The 13,051-nt window shown below is 40.2% G+C and overlaps 1 protein-coding gene across 1 annotated transcript in view; it reads right to left on the bottom strand.

Annotated features, from left to right (window-relative positions):
• The window catches only part of SH3GL2 (SH3 domain containing GRB2 like 2, endophilin A1), a 201,994-nt gene that overhangs the window by 41,654 nt on the left and 147,289 nt on the right, over positions 1–13,051 (bottom strand). The window contains exon 3 of the mRNA XM_027105926.1: positions 11,223–11,295. Coding sequence (XP_026961727.1) covers positions 11,223–11,295 — 73 coding nt within the window. The remainder of the gene's footprint in view (positions 1–11,222; positions 11,296–13,051) is intronic.

The raw sequence follows: 13,051 nt of genomic DNA, 5'->3' as shown, positions 1-13,051 counted from the left end.
ACATTTAAGGTAATTATCAATATGTATGTTCCTATGACCATTTTATTATTTGTTTTGCGTTTGTTTTTGTAGGTCCTTTTCTTCTCTTGTGTTTCCCACTTAGAGGAGTTCCTTTAGCATTTGTTGTAGAGCTGGTTTGGTGGTGCTGAATTCTCTTAGCTTTTGCTTGTCTGTAAAGCTTTTGACTTCTCCACTGAATCTGAATGAGATCCTTGCTGGGTAGAGTAATCTTGGTTGTAGGTTCTTCCCTTTCATCACTTTAAGTATATCATGCCACTCCCTTCTGGCTTGTAAAGTTTCTGCTGAGAAATCAGCTGTTAACCTTATGGGAGTTCCCTTGTATGTTATTTGTTGTTTTCCCTTGCTGCTTTCTTCTTTTCTTTTAATTTTTTTAACATCTTTATTAGAGTATAATTGCTTTACAATGGTGTGTCAGTTTCTGCTTTATAACAAAGTGAATCAGTTATACATATACATACATCCCCATATCTCTTCCCTCTTGCATCTCCCTCCCTCCCATCCTCCCTATGCCACCCTCCAGGTGGTCACAAAGCACCTAGCTGATCTGCCTGCATTATGCAGCTGCTTCCCACTAGCTATCTATTTTACATTTGGTAGTGTATATGCCACTCTCTCACTTTGTCCCAGCTTACCCTTCCCCCTCCCTGTATCCTCAAGTACATTCTCTAGTAGGTCTGCATCTTTATTCCCGTCTTGCCCCTAGGTTCTTCTGACCATTTTTTTTTAAGATTCCATATATATGTGTTAGCATACAGTATTTATTTTTCTCTTTCCGACTTACTTCACTCTGTATGAAAGACTCTAGGTCCATCCAGCTCACTACAAATAACTCACTTTTGTTCCTTTTTACGGCTGAGTAATATTCCATTGTATATATGTGCCACATCTTCTTTATCCATTTATCTGTTGATGGACACTTAGGTTGTTTCCATGTCCTGGCTATTGTAAACAGAGCGGCAATGAACACTGTGGTACATGACTCTTTTTGAATTATGGTTTTCTCAGGGTATATGCCCAGTAGTGGGATTGCTGGGATGTATAGTAGTTCTATTTTAAGTTTTTTAAGGAACCTCCATACTGTTCTCCATAGTGGCTGTATCAATTTACATTCCCATCAACAGTGCAAGTGGGTTCCCTTTTCTCCACACCCTCTCCAGTATTTACTGTTTGTTGATTTTTTGATGATGGCCATTCTGACTGGTGTGAGATGATATCTCATTGTAGTTTTGATTTGCATTTCTCTAATGATTAATGATGTTGAGCATTCTTTCATGTGTTTATTGGCAATCTGTAAATCTTCTTTGGAGAAATGTCTATTTAGGTCTTCTGCGCATTTTTGGATTGGGTTGTTTGTTTTTTTGATATTGAGCTGCATGAGTTGATTGTAAATTTTGGAGATTAATCCTTTGTCAGTTGCTTCATTTGCAAATATTTTCTCCCATTCTGAGGGTTGTCTTTTTGTCTTGTTTATGGTGTCCTTTGCTGTGCAAAAGCTTTTAAGTTTCATTAGGTCCTATTTCTTTAATTTTGTTTTTATTTCCATTTCTCTAGGAGGTGGGTCAAAAAGGATCTTGCTGTGATTTATATCATAGAGTGTTCTGCCTGTTTTCCTCTAAGAGTTTGATGGTGTCGCGCCTTGCATTTAGGTCTTTAATCCATTTTGAGCTTATTTTTGTGTATGGTGTTAGGAAATGTTCTAATTTCATTATTTTACATGTAGCTGTCCAGTTTTCCCAGCACCACTTACGGAAGGGGCTGTCTTTTCTCCACTGTATATTCTTGCCTCCTTTATCAAAGATAAGGTGACCATATGTGCGTGGGTTTATCTCTGGGCTTTCTATCCTGTTCCATTAATCTATATTTCTGTTTTTGTACCAGTACAATACTGTCTTGATTACTGTAGCTTTGTAGTAGAGTCTGAAGTCAGGGAGCCTGATTCCTCCAGCTCCATTTTTCTTTCTCAAGAATGCCTTGGCTATTCGGGGTCTTTTGTGTCTCCATACAAATTGTGAAATTTTTTGTTCTAGTTCTGTGAAAAATGCCAGTGGTAGTTTGATAGGGATTGCATTGAATCTGTAGATTGCTTTGGGTAGTAAAGTCATTTTCACAATGTTGATTCTTCCAATCCAGGAACATGGTATATCTCTCCATCTATTTGTATCACCTTTACTTTCTTTTATCAGTGTCTTATAGTTTTCTGTGTACAGGTCTTTTGTCTCCTTAGGTAGGTTTATTCCTAGATATTTTATTCTTTTTTTTGCAGTGGTAAATTGGAGAGTTTTCTTAATTTCACTTTCAGATTTTTCATCATTAGTGTATAGGAATGCAAGAGATTTCTGTAACTTCATTTTGTATCCTGCTACTTTACTGAATGCATTGATTAGCTCTAGTAGTTTTCTGGTAGCATCTTTAGGGTTCTCTATGTATAGTATCATGTCATCTGCAAACAGTGACAGCTTTACTTCTTCTTTTCTGATTTGGATTCCTTTTATTTCTTTTTCTTCTCTGATTGCTGTGGCTAAAACTTCCAAACTATGTTGAATAAGAGTGGTGAGAGTGGGCAACCTTGTCTTCTTGCTGATCTTAGAGGAAATGGTTTCAGTTTTTCACCACTGAGGACGATGTTGGCTGTGGGTTTGTCATATATGGCCTTTATTATGTTGAGAAAAGTTCCCTCTATGCCTACTTTCTGGAGGGTTTTTATCATAAATGGGTGTTGAATTTTGTCAAAAGCTTTCTCTGCATCTATTGAGATGATCATATGGTTTTTCCCCTTCAATTTGTTAATATGGTGTATCATGTTGATTGATCTTGGTACATTGAAGAATCCTTGCATTCCTGGGATAAACCCCACTTGATCATAATGTATGATCCTTTTAATGTGCTGTTGGATTCTGTTTGCTAGTATTTTGTTGAGGATTTTTGCCTCTATGTTCATCAGTGATATTGGCCTGTAGTTTTCTGTCTTTGTGACATCTTTGTCTGGTTTTGGTATCAGAGTGATGGTGGCTTTGTAGAATGAGTTTGGGAATGTTCCTCCTTCTGCTATACTTTGGAAGAGTTTGTGAAGGACAGGTGTTAGCTCTTCTCTAAATGATTGATAGAACTTGCCTGTGAAGCCATCTGGTCCTGGGCTTTTGTTTGCTGGAAGATTTCTAATCACAGTTTCAATTTCACTGCTTGTGACTGGTCTGTTTATATTTTCTATTTCTTCCTGGTTCAGTCTCGGAAGGTTGTGCTTTTCTAAGAATTTGTCCATTTTTTTTGTGGGTGTCCATTTTATTGGCATATAGTTGCTTGTAGTAATCTCTCATGATCCTTTGTATTTCTGCAGTGTCAGCTGCAACTTCTCCTTTTTCATTTCTAATTCTATTGATTTGAGTCTTCTCCCTTTTTTTCTTGATGAGTCTGGCTAATGGTTTATCAATTTTATCTTCTCAAAGAACCAGATTTTAGTCTTATTGATCTTTGCTACTGTTTCCTTCATTTCTTTTTCATTTATTTCTCATATGATCTTTATGATTTCTTTCCTTCTGCTATCTTTGGGGTTTTTTTGTTCTTCTTTCTCTAATTGCTTTAGGTGTAAGGTTAGGTTGTTTGAGATGTTTCTTGTTTCTTAAGGTGGGCTTGTATAGCTATAAACTTCCCTCTTAGAACTGCTTTTGCTGCATCCCATAGGTTTTGGGTCGTTGTGTTTTCATTGTCATTTATTTCTCGGTATTTTTTTATTTCCTCTTTGATTTCTTCAGTGATCTCTTGGTTATTAAGTAGTGTGTTGTTTAGCCTCCATGTGTTTGTATTTCTTACATATATTTTCCTGTAATTGATAGCTGGTCTCATAGCATTGTTGTCAGAAAAGATACTTGATATGATTTCAATATTCTTAAATTTACTGAGGTTTTATTTGTGACCCAAGATATGATCTATCCTGGAGAATGTTCCATGAGCACTTGAGAAGAAAGTGTATTCTGTTGTTTTTGGATGGAATGTCCTATATATATCAATTAAGTCCATCTTGTTTAATGTATCATTTAAAGCTTGTGTTTCCTTATTGATTTTTATTTTGGATGATCTGTCCATTGGTGAAAGTGGTGTATTAAAGTCCCCTGCTATGATTGTGTTACTGTCGATTTCCCCTTTTATGGCTGTTAGTATCTGCCTTATGTATTAAGGTGCTCCTATGCTGGGTGCATAAATATTTACAATTGTTATATCTTCTTCTTGGATTGATCCCTTGATCATTATGTAGTGTCCTTCTTTGTCTCTAGTAATAGTCTTTGTTTTAAAGTCTGTTTTGTCTGATATTAGAATTGCTACTCCAGCTTTCTTTTGATTTCCATTTGCATGGAATATCTTTTTCCATCCCCCTCCCTTTCAGTCTGTATGTGTCCCTAGGTCTGAAGTGGGTCTCTTATAGACAGCATTTATACGGATCTTGTTTTTGTATCCATTCAGCTAGTCTATGTCTTTTGGTTGGAGCATTTAATCCATTTACATTTAAGGTAATTATCGATATGTATGTTCCTATTACCATTTTCTTAATTGTTTTGGGATTATTATTGTAGGTCTTTTCCTTCTCTTGTGTTTCCTGCCTAGATAAGTTCCTTTAGCATTTGTTGTAAAGCTGGTTTGGTGGTTCTGAATTCTCCTAGCCTTTGCTTGTCTGTAAAGCTTTTAATGTCTCCATCAAATCTGAATGAGATCCTTGCTGGGTAGAGTAATCTTGGTTGTAGGTTTTTCTCCTTCATCACTCTAAATATGTCCTGCCACTCCCTTCTGGCTTGCAGAGTTTGTGCTGAAAGATCAGCTGTTAACCTTATGGGGATTTCCTTATGTGTTACTTGCTGTTTTTCCCTTGCTGCTTTTAATATTTGTTCTTTGTATTTGATTTTTGATAGTTTGATTAATATGTGTCTTGCGTGTTTGTCCTTGAATTTATCCTGTATGGGACTCTCTGTGCTTCCTGGACATGATTATCTATTTCCTTTCCCATATTAGGGAAGTTTTCAACTATAATCTCTTCAAATATTTTCTCAGTCCCTTTCTTATTCTCTTCTTCTTCTGGGACCCCTATAATTCGAATGTTGGTGTGTTTAATGTTGTCCCAGAGGTCTCTTACGCTGTCTTCATTTCTTTTCATTCTTTTTTCGTTATTCTGTTCTGCAGCAGTGAACTCCCCCATTCTCTCTTCCAGGTCACTTATCCGTTCTTCTGCCTCAGTTATTCTGCTATTGGTTCCTTCTAGTGTAGTTTTCATTTCAGTTATTGTATTGTTCATCTCTGTTTGTTTTTTCTTTAATTCTTCTAGGTCTTTGTTAAACATTTCTTGCATCTTCTCGATCTTTGCCTCCATTCTTTTTCCGAGGTTGTGGATCATCTTCACTATCATTATTCTGAATTCTCTTTCTGGAAGGTTGCCCATCTCCTCTTCACTTAGTTGTTTTTCTGGGGTTTTATCTTGTTCCTTCATGTGGTACATAGCCCTCTGCCTTTTCACCTTGTCTATCTTTCTGTGAATGTGGTTTTTGTTCCACAGGCTGCAGGATTGTAGCTCTTCTTGCTTCTTCTCTACCTTTCTTTTTTATTTTCATTAATATAGCTACTAGAAAATTCAAAATTACACATGTGCCTTGCATCTTATTTCTATTGGACATTGCTGATTTATTTGCTGATTTATTTTCCCCCCACAAGTATCAGAATACTCATATAAGAAGACTGATTTGGGGTTTCCCTGGTGGCACAGTGGTTAAGAATCTGCCTGCCAATGCAGGGGACACGGGTTTGAGCCCTGGTCCGGGAAGATCCCACATGCCACAGAGCAACTAAGCCCGTGAACCACAACTACTGAGTCCACGCCCTAGAGCCAGCGAGCCACAACTACTGAAGTCCGTGTGCCATGAGCCCATGCTCCACAACAAGAGTAGCCACTGCAATGAGAAGCCCGCGCACTGCAACGTGAAGAGTAGTCCCTGCTCGTTGCAACCAGAGAAAGCCTGCACACAGCAAGGAAGACCCAATGCAGCCAAAAATAAATAAATAAAATTTTAAAATTCATTAAAAAAAAAGAAAACTGATTTATATCTTCTCTGATGATCTTTGCTCTTAGATACCATGAGAATAGGGGCTCACAATCAGTAGAAGTACACAGGACTTCTCACATTCAAACTGTTTCTTATCTAAGCAGCTTGGAAATCTGTACTGGTTTATGTTGTTCCTGTCAGAATCATTTCACAGTCCAAGCTGAAAGACTTTATACAGCTCTCTGTTCTATGTCCTCGAAAGCCCTGCCTTTGCAGGCCACACCTGCAGGCCTGTGACCCCACTCACCCCTCCTCACTTCATCAGTTAGCTGGAATTTCCAGAAGGAATTAGCCATGAAGGCCTCTGTACAGCTCTCCTCAGAGTATACATACTTTATGCTGTTAGACTGTGAGGTCCCAAGGGGCAGGGGCCCAATCTTGGTTCTGTATCTATCCCCACTATATATAGAATTGCACAGGTCCTTGTATAAAAGTAAATGCATTTGATAAATGTTGGTTACATGGGTAGAGCTGATGGGTTAGGGGAAAGGAAGAGTTTCTCCTTCTCTCCTTTACATTATAGCAGTTTTATCACATTAGCCACTGAGTATCAACTGTGCTTCATAATCCACTTTTTCAAATATCCAAATGTCACGGGCTGCCTGGAACTGAGCTGGGGCCTGGGGGCATATGGGGGGATGGTGGGGAATAAGACAGGCAGAGCCCTGTCCTTACAGGGGAGGACAAACCAAAGCACACACACCACGCAATTTCAGTAAGTGTGGCATGTGCCACCAGGGAAAAGCAGCTGGGATCATGAGAGGGTAATTTTTTTTTTTTTTTTTTTTTTTTTGTGGTACGTGAGCCTCTCACTGCTGTGGCCTCTCCCATTGTGGAGCACAGGCTCCAGACACACAGGCTCAGCGGCCATGTCTCACAGGCCCAGCCGCTCCACGGCATGTGGGATCTTCCTTGACCAGGGCACAAACCCGTGTCCTCTGCATCGGCAGGCGGACTCTCAACCACTGCGCCACCAGGGAAGCCCATGAGAGGGTCATTGACGGTGGAACCTAATGCAGTCAGGGCTTCAGGAAGGCTTCTTCCTAAATGACCTTGATGCTGGACCTGAGGAGACTGTTTGTCTGGCAAGGTAGAGGGGAAAGGGCAGGCTGACCATGTAGGGAGGGCCCTTTGAGCCTTGTTAAAAATGGTAAAACTTAATCCTAAAAGCAGTGAAAATCCATTGAAGGGTTTTGTGCAAGATGATGACATGATCAGGTCTGCCTTTTAAAATATCACTCCGGAGGTGGGCAAGAGCAGATGGGGGTGCCTACACAGAGCACAGCTACAGATTCAAGAAAAGTAATCCAACTCTCTTTGGTCATCATTTCAATAGGAATTGAGTTTCAAGACTATACAGATGTGTATGCTCCATAACCACAAGATGTGAAAGCCAGAATGCATCCTAGAGTATGAATCAAATACAAGATACTCTCCAAGTACCCTCAAAGCATTCATTTCCACAGATCCTACTGGCCTGTCCAGGTAAATTTGTTACTTTGCATAAGCCCCTATCCTGACCCTGGCCAGATCTTGCTTATTCAGGACCAGAAACCAGTGATCCATATTGGTTGACCCAGTTTCTGGGGTCACAGAGAGGCTGAGTGGTCAAAGCATTTATCAAACAGCATGAGTTTGGGAATATTCTGCTCTTCTGTGCCCAAGGACTGGGAGCCTGTGGGTGTTGGCTAGAATCTTGTGTCCCCTTCTCAAGGACACTTGCATTCTGAACAAGGGTACTGGATCAGCCACCTTTCAGGAGCTCTAGCCAGTGTCTGCTCTCAGGGCAAGAAATTCATGGAGGAACTAAGTCGTATCTATTATAAGCCAATTAAACACAAATTATCTAAATTCTGAAGAATGAGCATATGAAATTTTGTTTTACTCTGGACCCTTGTAGATGACACTTATTTGTATAAATATGTGCCCTGCCCACACATAACTGCTTTTCTGAAACCAACTTGTGATCGCCTGGTGACGGCCTTAATGGTTCTCCGTGGTGGCAGATGTTCATTCAATTTTTAAATAGCCAGAAAACCAATATGTTGGTAGCTAATAAGCACATTCAGGATTCTGTTAAAAATACGTCATTTCTAAAACTTCAAATCTCCCCCAATTATCTCCTCCTGCTATCTTTTTTATTAAAATAAAAATAAGGCTCAACCCCACAATTTGTTCCCTTTCTGGATTTCTGTCATATCCACTCTGAAAGTAAAGTACCCTTTGCACCTAAATGAAGAACCCATTCTTCTCAGAAGCAGGACTGTGCAATGGAAAGTTCCTGGGCTCGGGGGCATCAGACCTGGGTTCCAATCCTGGTTTCGTCCCTTCCTAGGTGTGTAACTTTGGTTACACACCTAGGTGTGTGAAACTTTGGGAAAGTTTCTTAAATTCTCTGGCCCTTGTTTTTTCCCGAGGAAAATGAGGCTAGCCTACTGTATCAGTTTTCTAGGTCTGCCATAACAAATTGCCACAGATTGTATGGCTTAGAACAACAGAAATTTACTCTCTCACAGTTCAAGACACTTGAAATCAAGGTGTCAGTAGGGTTGGTTCTTTCTGAGGCTCTCTGGGAGAATCCTTCCTTGCCTCTTCCAGCTCTGGTGGCTCCCGGCATTCCTTGGTTTGTGGCAGCATCACTCTAATCTTGGCCTCTGTCTTCAGGTGGCCTTCTGCCCTGTGTCTCTCTGTGTTTTCTCTTCTTCTTATAAGGACACCAGTTGTTGGATTTAGGGCCCACTCTAACTGCAGAATGAGTTCATCTCAAGATCATTAACGGATTACATCTCAAAAGATGTTATTTCCAAATAAAGTTACATTTGGAGGTTCTGGGTAGCCCTGGATTTTGAGGGACATCCTATTCAACACAGCATACCTCCATACACCTGAATTCCATTATACTCAGGAACACAGATGGGTCCCCACCAAAGATCTGTGTTCATGGATTTTTAGTTTCTTTGCTATACTATGAATTTTTCAACTGTGTTTTCTTTGTATAATCAGGAAAAAAACAGCTACTTTTAGAGAGAAGACAGTGTATATAACTAGCGACATAATGAAAATGCATTAGTGCTCAGTAAATACTATATTTTCCCTCTCCTTCCATACACTTAATATTAGTCCTACAGCATGGAAGCAATCTAAGTGTCCATCGACAGGTGAATGGATAAAAAAGATGTGGCACATACGTACAATGGAATATTAATCAGCCATAAAAAGAAACGAAATTGAGTTATTTGTAGTGAGGTGGATGGACCTAGAGTCTTTCATACAGAGTGAAGTAAGTCAGAAAGAGAAAAACAAATACTGCATGATAACACATATATATATGGAATCTAAAAAAAAAAAATGGTTCTGATGAACCTAAAGGCAGGACAGGAATAAAGACACAGACATAGAGAATGGACTTGAGGACACAGGGAGGGGGAAGGGTAAACTGTACCAAAGTGAGAGAGTGGCATGGACATATATACACTACCAAATGTAAAACAGACAGCTAGTGGGAAGCAGCTGCGTAGCACAGGGAGTTTGTGACCACCTAGAGGGGTGGGATAGGGAGGGTGGGAGGGAGACGCAAGAGGGAAGGGATATAGGGATATATGTATTTGTATAGCTGATTCACTTTGTTATACAGCAGAAACTAACACAACATTGTAAAGAAATTATACTCCAATAAAGATGTTAAAAAATATATATTAGCCCTACAACAGCAGGGCTAAGTAATCCTAGCACCATCCATGCGTAAATCCCAGGAAATGAGGGAGCACTTCAAGATTCTACTCAAAGACAAAGACAAAAACATCCTTCCCTAAACAATGACTTCTTACCGTGAGACTTGGGGTGAGCAGTTCTCTTTTCAAAACTGACCTATCACAGTTGTTTAAATACTTAGGAACAGGTGAAGATCTCTTAGATAAGAGATCCTTGAATCTCTGTGGAATACAGAGGTCATGAAGAAGGCTGCAAGCAAAAATTGGAAACTTCATTTTTGCTATTCGTTGCCTAATTTGCCAACAATTTGGTCTACTATCAGTTAAATGCCTGGTTCCTATGGCTTATCACTTACTTCAATATTTTCCTTCCTCACATAATCCCATCTCTGATGCAGTTTTTAAAAAAACTGAGAATGTTATTCCCACAGTTTAGGCTGAGCGAAAGCTGCAGCCAGCAGCAGCAGAAGGCAGTAGGGAGCTGGTCAGCACTGACTGTGCTTGTCTGCCTCCTCTTATCCCACGTATTTCCTTTTCTTATCTCTCACCCATTAACGCTCAGAATCCAAACACAGTGGGGCTGACACAGTGCCTGAACCATCTCCCCTAGGACCACCAAAGACACAGGAATCTCAACCTGAAACTCCCAAAGAAACTGGTCTCAAGATACGCAGTTTTCCCAATATTCATACGTTTTACTTAAATATATTCAAACTTGCTTCAAGTTTCTATACTCTGCAGTTAGGAACTGCTACTCAGGAAGAGTGCTGAGGAGGTCTAGAGTATCAGCTGCTTTGCTGTTACACCTTGTGCTCTTTGAGATCACCCCACTTCTGCCGGATTCTCTTTTCAAGGTACAGCTCCATTATCTCCATTATAACTCCCTTCTCTTAAGAGTGTAACAGGTTAGCAAGAAAAGTGCTGATCTGTGATGTGCTTGGAGAAAACTCAGAACAAAGAACAACCCTCCAAAGACTTCAGTGATGCGTATGGACAGAAACCCTCTGTATTTCACAAAAACCATTCAACTTCCTACTTTTTCACACCTTTGGTGAATTACTATGTTTTATCTGAAAATTCTCCCAATTTACTTTCTTACAATCCCTTTCAAATGAGTGTTCAGTTCATAACAGCTTGCAGCTACCCTGACATCATGTGCCACCCACGCTGTCCACACAGTGCTGTTTGTTAACTACACTACAGTCAGATAAAATATCACAGGAGCCTCCAGTTACTTCAGTGTGAACCTAAAAAGTCCTCCCTTCCCGGTCGAAATGCTCCACCTGAAGCCACTGAACTTCCAGAAGGGAGGACAGAGCAAGCAGAAGCACACCAAACCTAGCCTGTCTACCAAGGAGAAATGAAAAGTTACCGGGAGGGATACCCCTGCAAGTATAAAACGAGCCCTTACCTGGATTGGGTTGAAGGTACTCAATTGTTTTAGTCATTATTTCCATCACAGCCCTGCTGGTGACGTCCACTTTCTGAAATGAGAAAATAAATATTCTAAATGATGCAAATTATTAGCTTTAGAAACGTAGTTTTTGCTTGAGCATATATACAACCACTGGTGGTACAACCGAGCACGAAATCCTGCGGTGGAAGGTGAGGGGCTCACAGAGCTGCCAGAATTACCACTGGCTTTGCATTCAGCTGTGTTCCATCAAGACTTGGAAAGCCCATTTACCCAGAAAGGAACCTACTCATTTCCTAAAATGTGTTTCAAAATATACTTCCTTATCTCCTGGTAAAATAATGTGGATATAGCTTCCTCTCACTGGAAGTTGCCTGATGTGGTCTCTGAGAATGGTTCACTCTTCACTTGACACAGAAAACCCCACAAAATCTTGCAAATCAAGAGGTTCAAATCTTCACGTTCACTTTAAGAACACCCATGAAGCTGGCCAGGCCATAGAGGGTAGGCATATCCAAAAAGCCACCACGTCTCTGAAAGATGTCACTTTACAGAAGCAACGCATGCTATTCCATCATTACAGTGCTGGAGTTGGCTGGCGTATCCATCCAGGTCAAAGAGTGGGGCCGGACAGAGGGTCCATGACCCAAAAAGAGTGAATTTTCTGCCGCACGTGCTTAAAAATGCGGAGAGTAAAGTTACACTTAAGGGTTTTGATGTAGCGTCTCTGGCATCGAGCACATCCAGGGGAACAGAATCCGAGATGGGCCCTGGACTTACAGAGCTCATGGACAGGTTAACCCCTACCTGAGCCCTGTCTGCCACACTAAGATGATCCCTATTGAAAAAGAGCAAATTGTACCTAAACCTGAAGAGGAGGTTGCACAGAAGAAGATGTCCCAAAAGAAACTGAAGAAACAAAAATATATGACCCAGGAATAAACTCAGCATAAAATAAACATAAATTTTAAAAAAATGTGGAGCTATGAAACATATTTTGCCCCAGAGGCATTTACTGGATGTCTACAGAGGGCCAGGCATGGTGGCATGTTTCACTGTTCTAAAGAAAGAAACATGCCACATCGACTCTGTTTGTTCAAGTAAGAGAGGGAAAGTTTTTATTTAACTTCTGAGAACATCCCGAGTACATAAAAATCTTGAGCAAACACTTCTAATCAGTTCTTGAACTTTTGGTTAACTCTAAATTAAAATCATGGTCCTAGAGTCTATCCTTGCAAAATCCTGAATGGTCAGTATTTGCACTCAGTAGGTCACCATGTCCTCTCTCTGTTGCACCCTTTTCACCACATGAAGAGGCCGTGCAGTGAGGTCCTCTCTACATTCCCCCATGAAATCCTTTCCTTATCAACACGTGTGGTCCATTCATTCACTCTGCAGGGTAAATGACTACTGAAAATTAGTGCATCCTCCTATCCAAGATATGTACATGGAATAATAAGTATGAATGAAGGGAATTAATTTTTGATGGCAGAATATCAGATCTCATTTAAGTTCAAGGAGACTTCATTGTTTTCTTTAGAGTTCAAGGGCTCCTCCCTCAATTCCAATTTTTCTGTAACCTACTGCACCTACATACAAAATCAACCTTTTATGGATGGGGCAAGCCTCCTTCTCTTTCTTTTTTTTATTAATTTTTATTGGAATATGGTTGCTTTACAATGTCGTGTTAGCCTCCACTGCACAACAAAAGAATCAGCCATACACATATAGGTATCCTCTCCCTTTTGGACTTGCCTCCCACTTAGGTTACCACAGTGCATTAGGTAGAGTTCCCTGTGCTATTCAGTATGTGCCCATCAGTTGTC

This window comes from Aethalodelphis obliquidens, unplaced genomic scaffold (genome assembly GCF_003676395.1).
Source record: "Aethalodelphis obliquidens isolate GAN/ISIS:26980383/991018 unplaced genomic scaffold, ASM367639v1 scaffold7, whole genome shotgun sequence".
Classification (NCBI taxonomy): Eukaryota; Metazoa; Chordata; class Mammalia; order Artiodactyla; family Delphinidae; genus Aethalodelphis; species Aethalodelphis obliquidens.
Note: the sequence above shows the minus strand (reverse complement) of the source record. Positions and strands in the feature narration are given on the sequence as shown.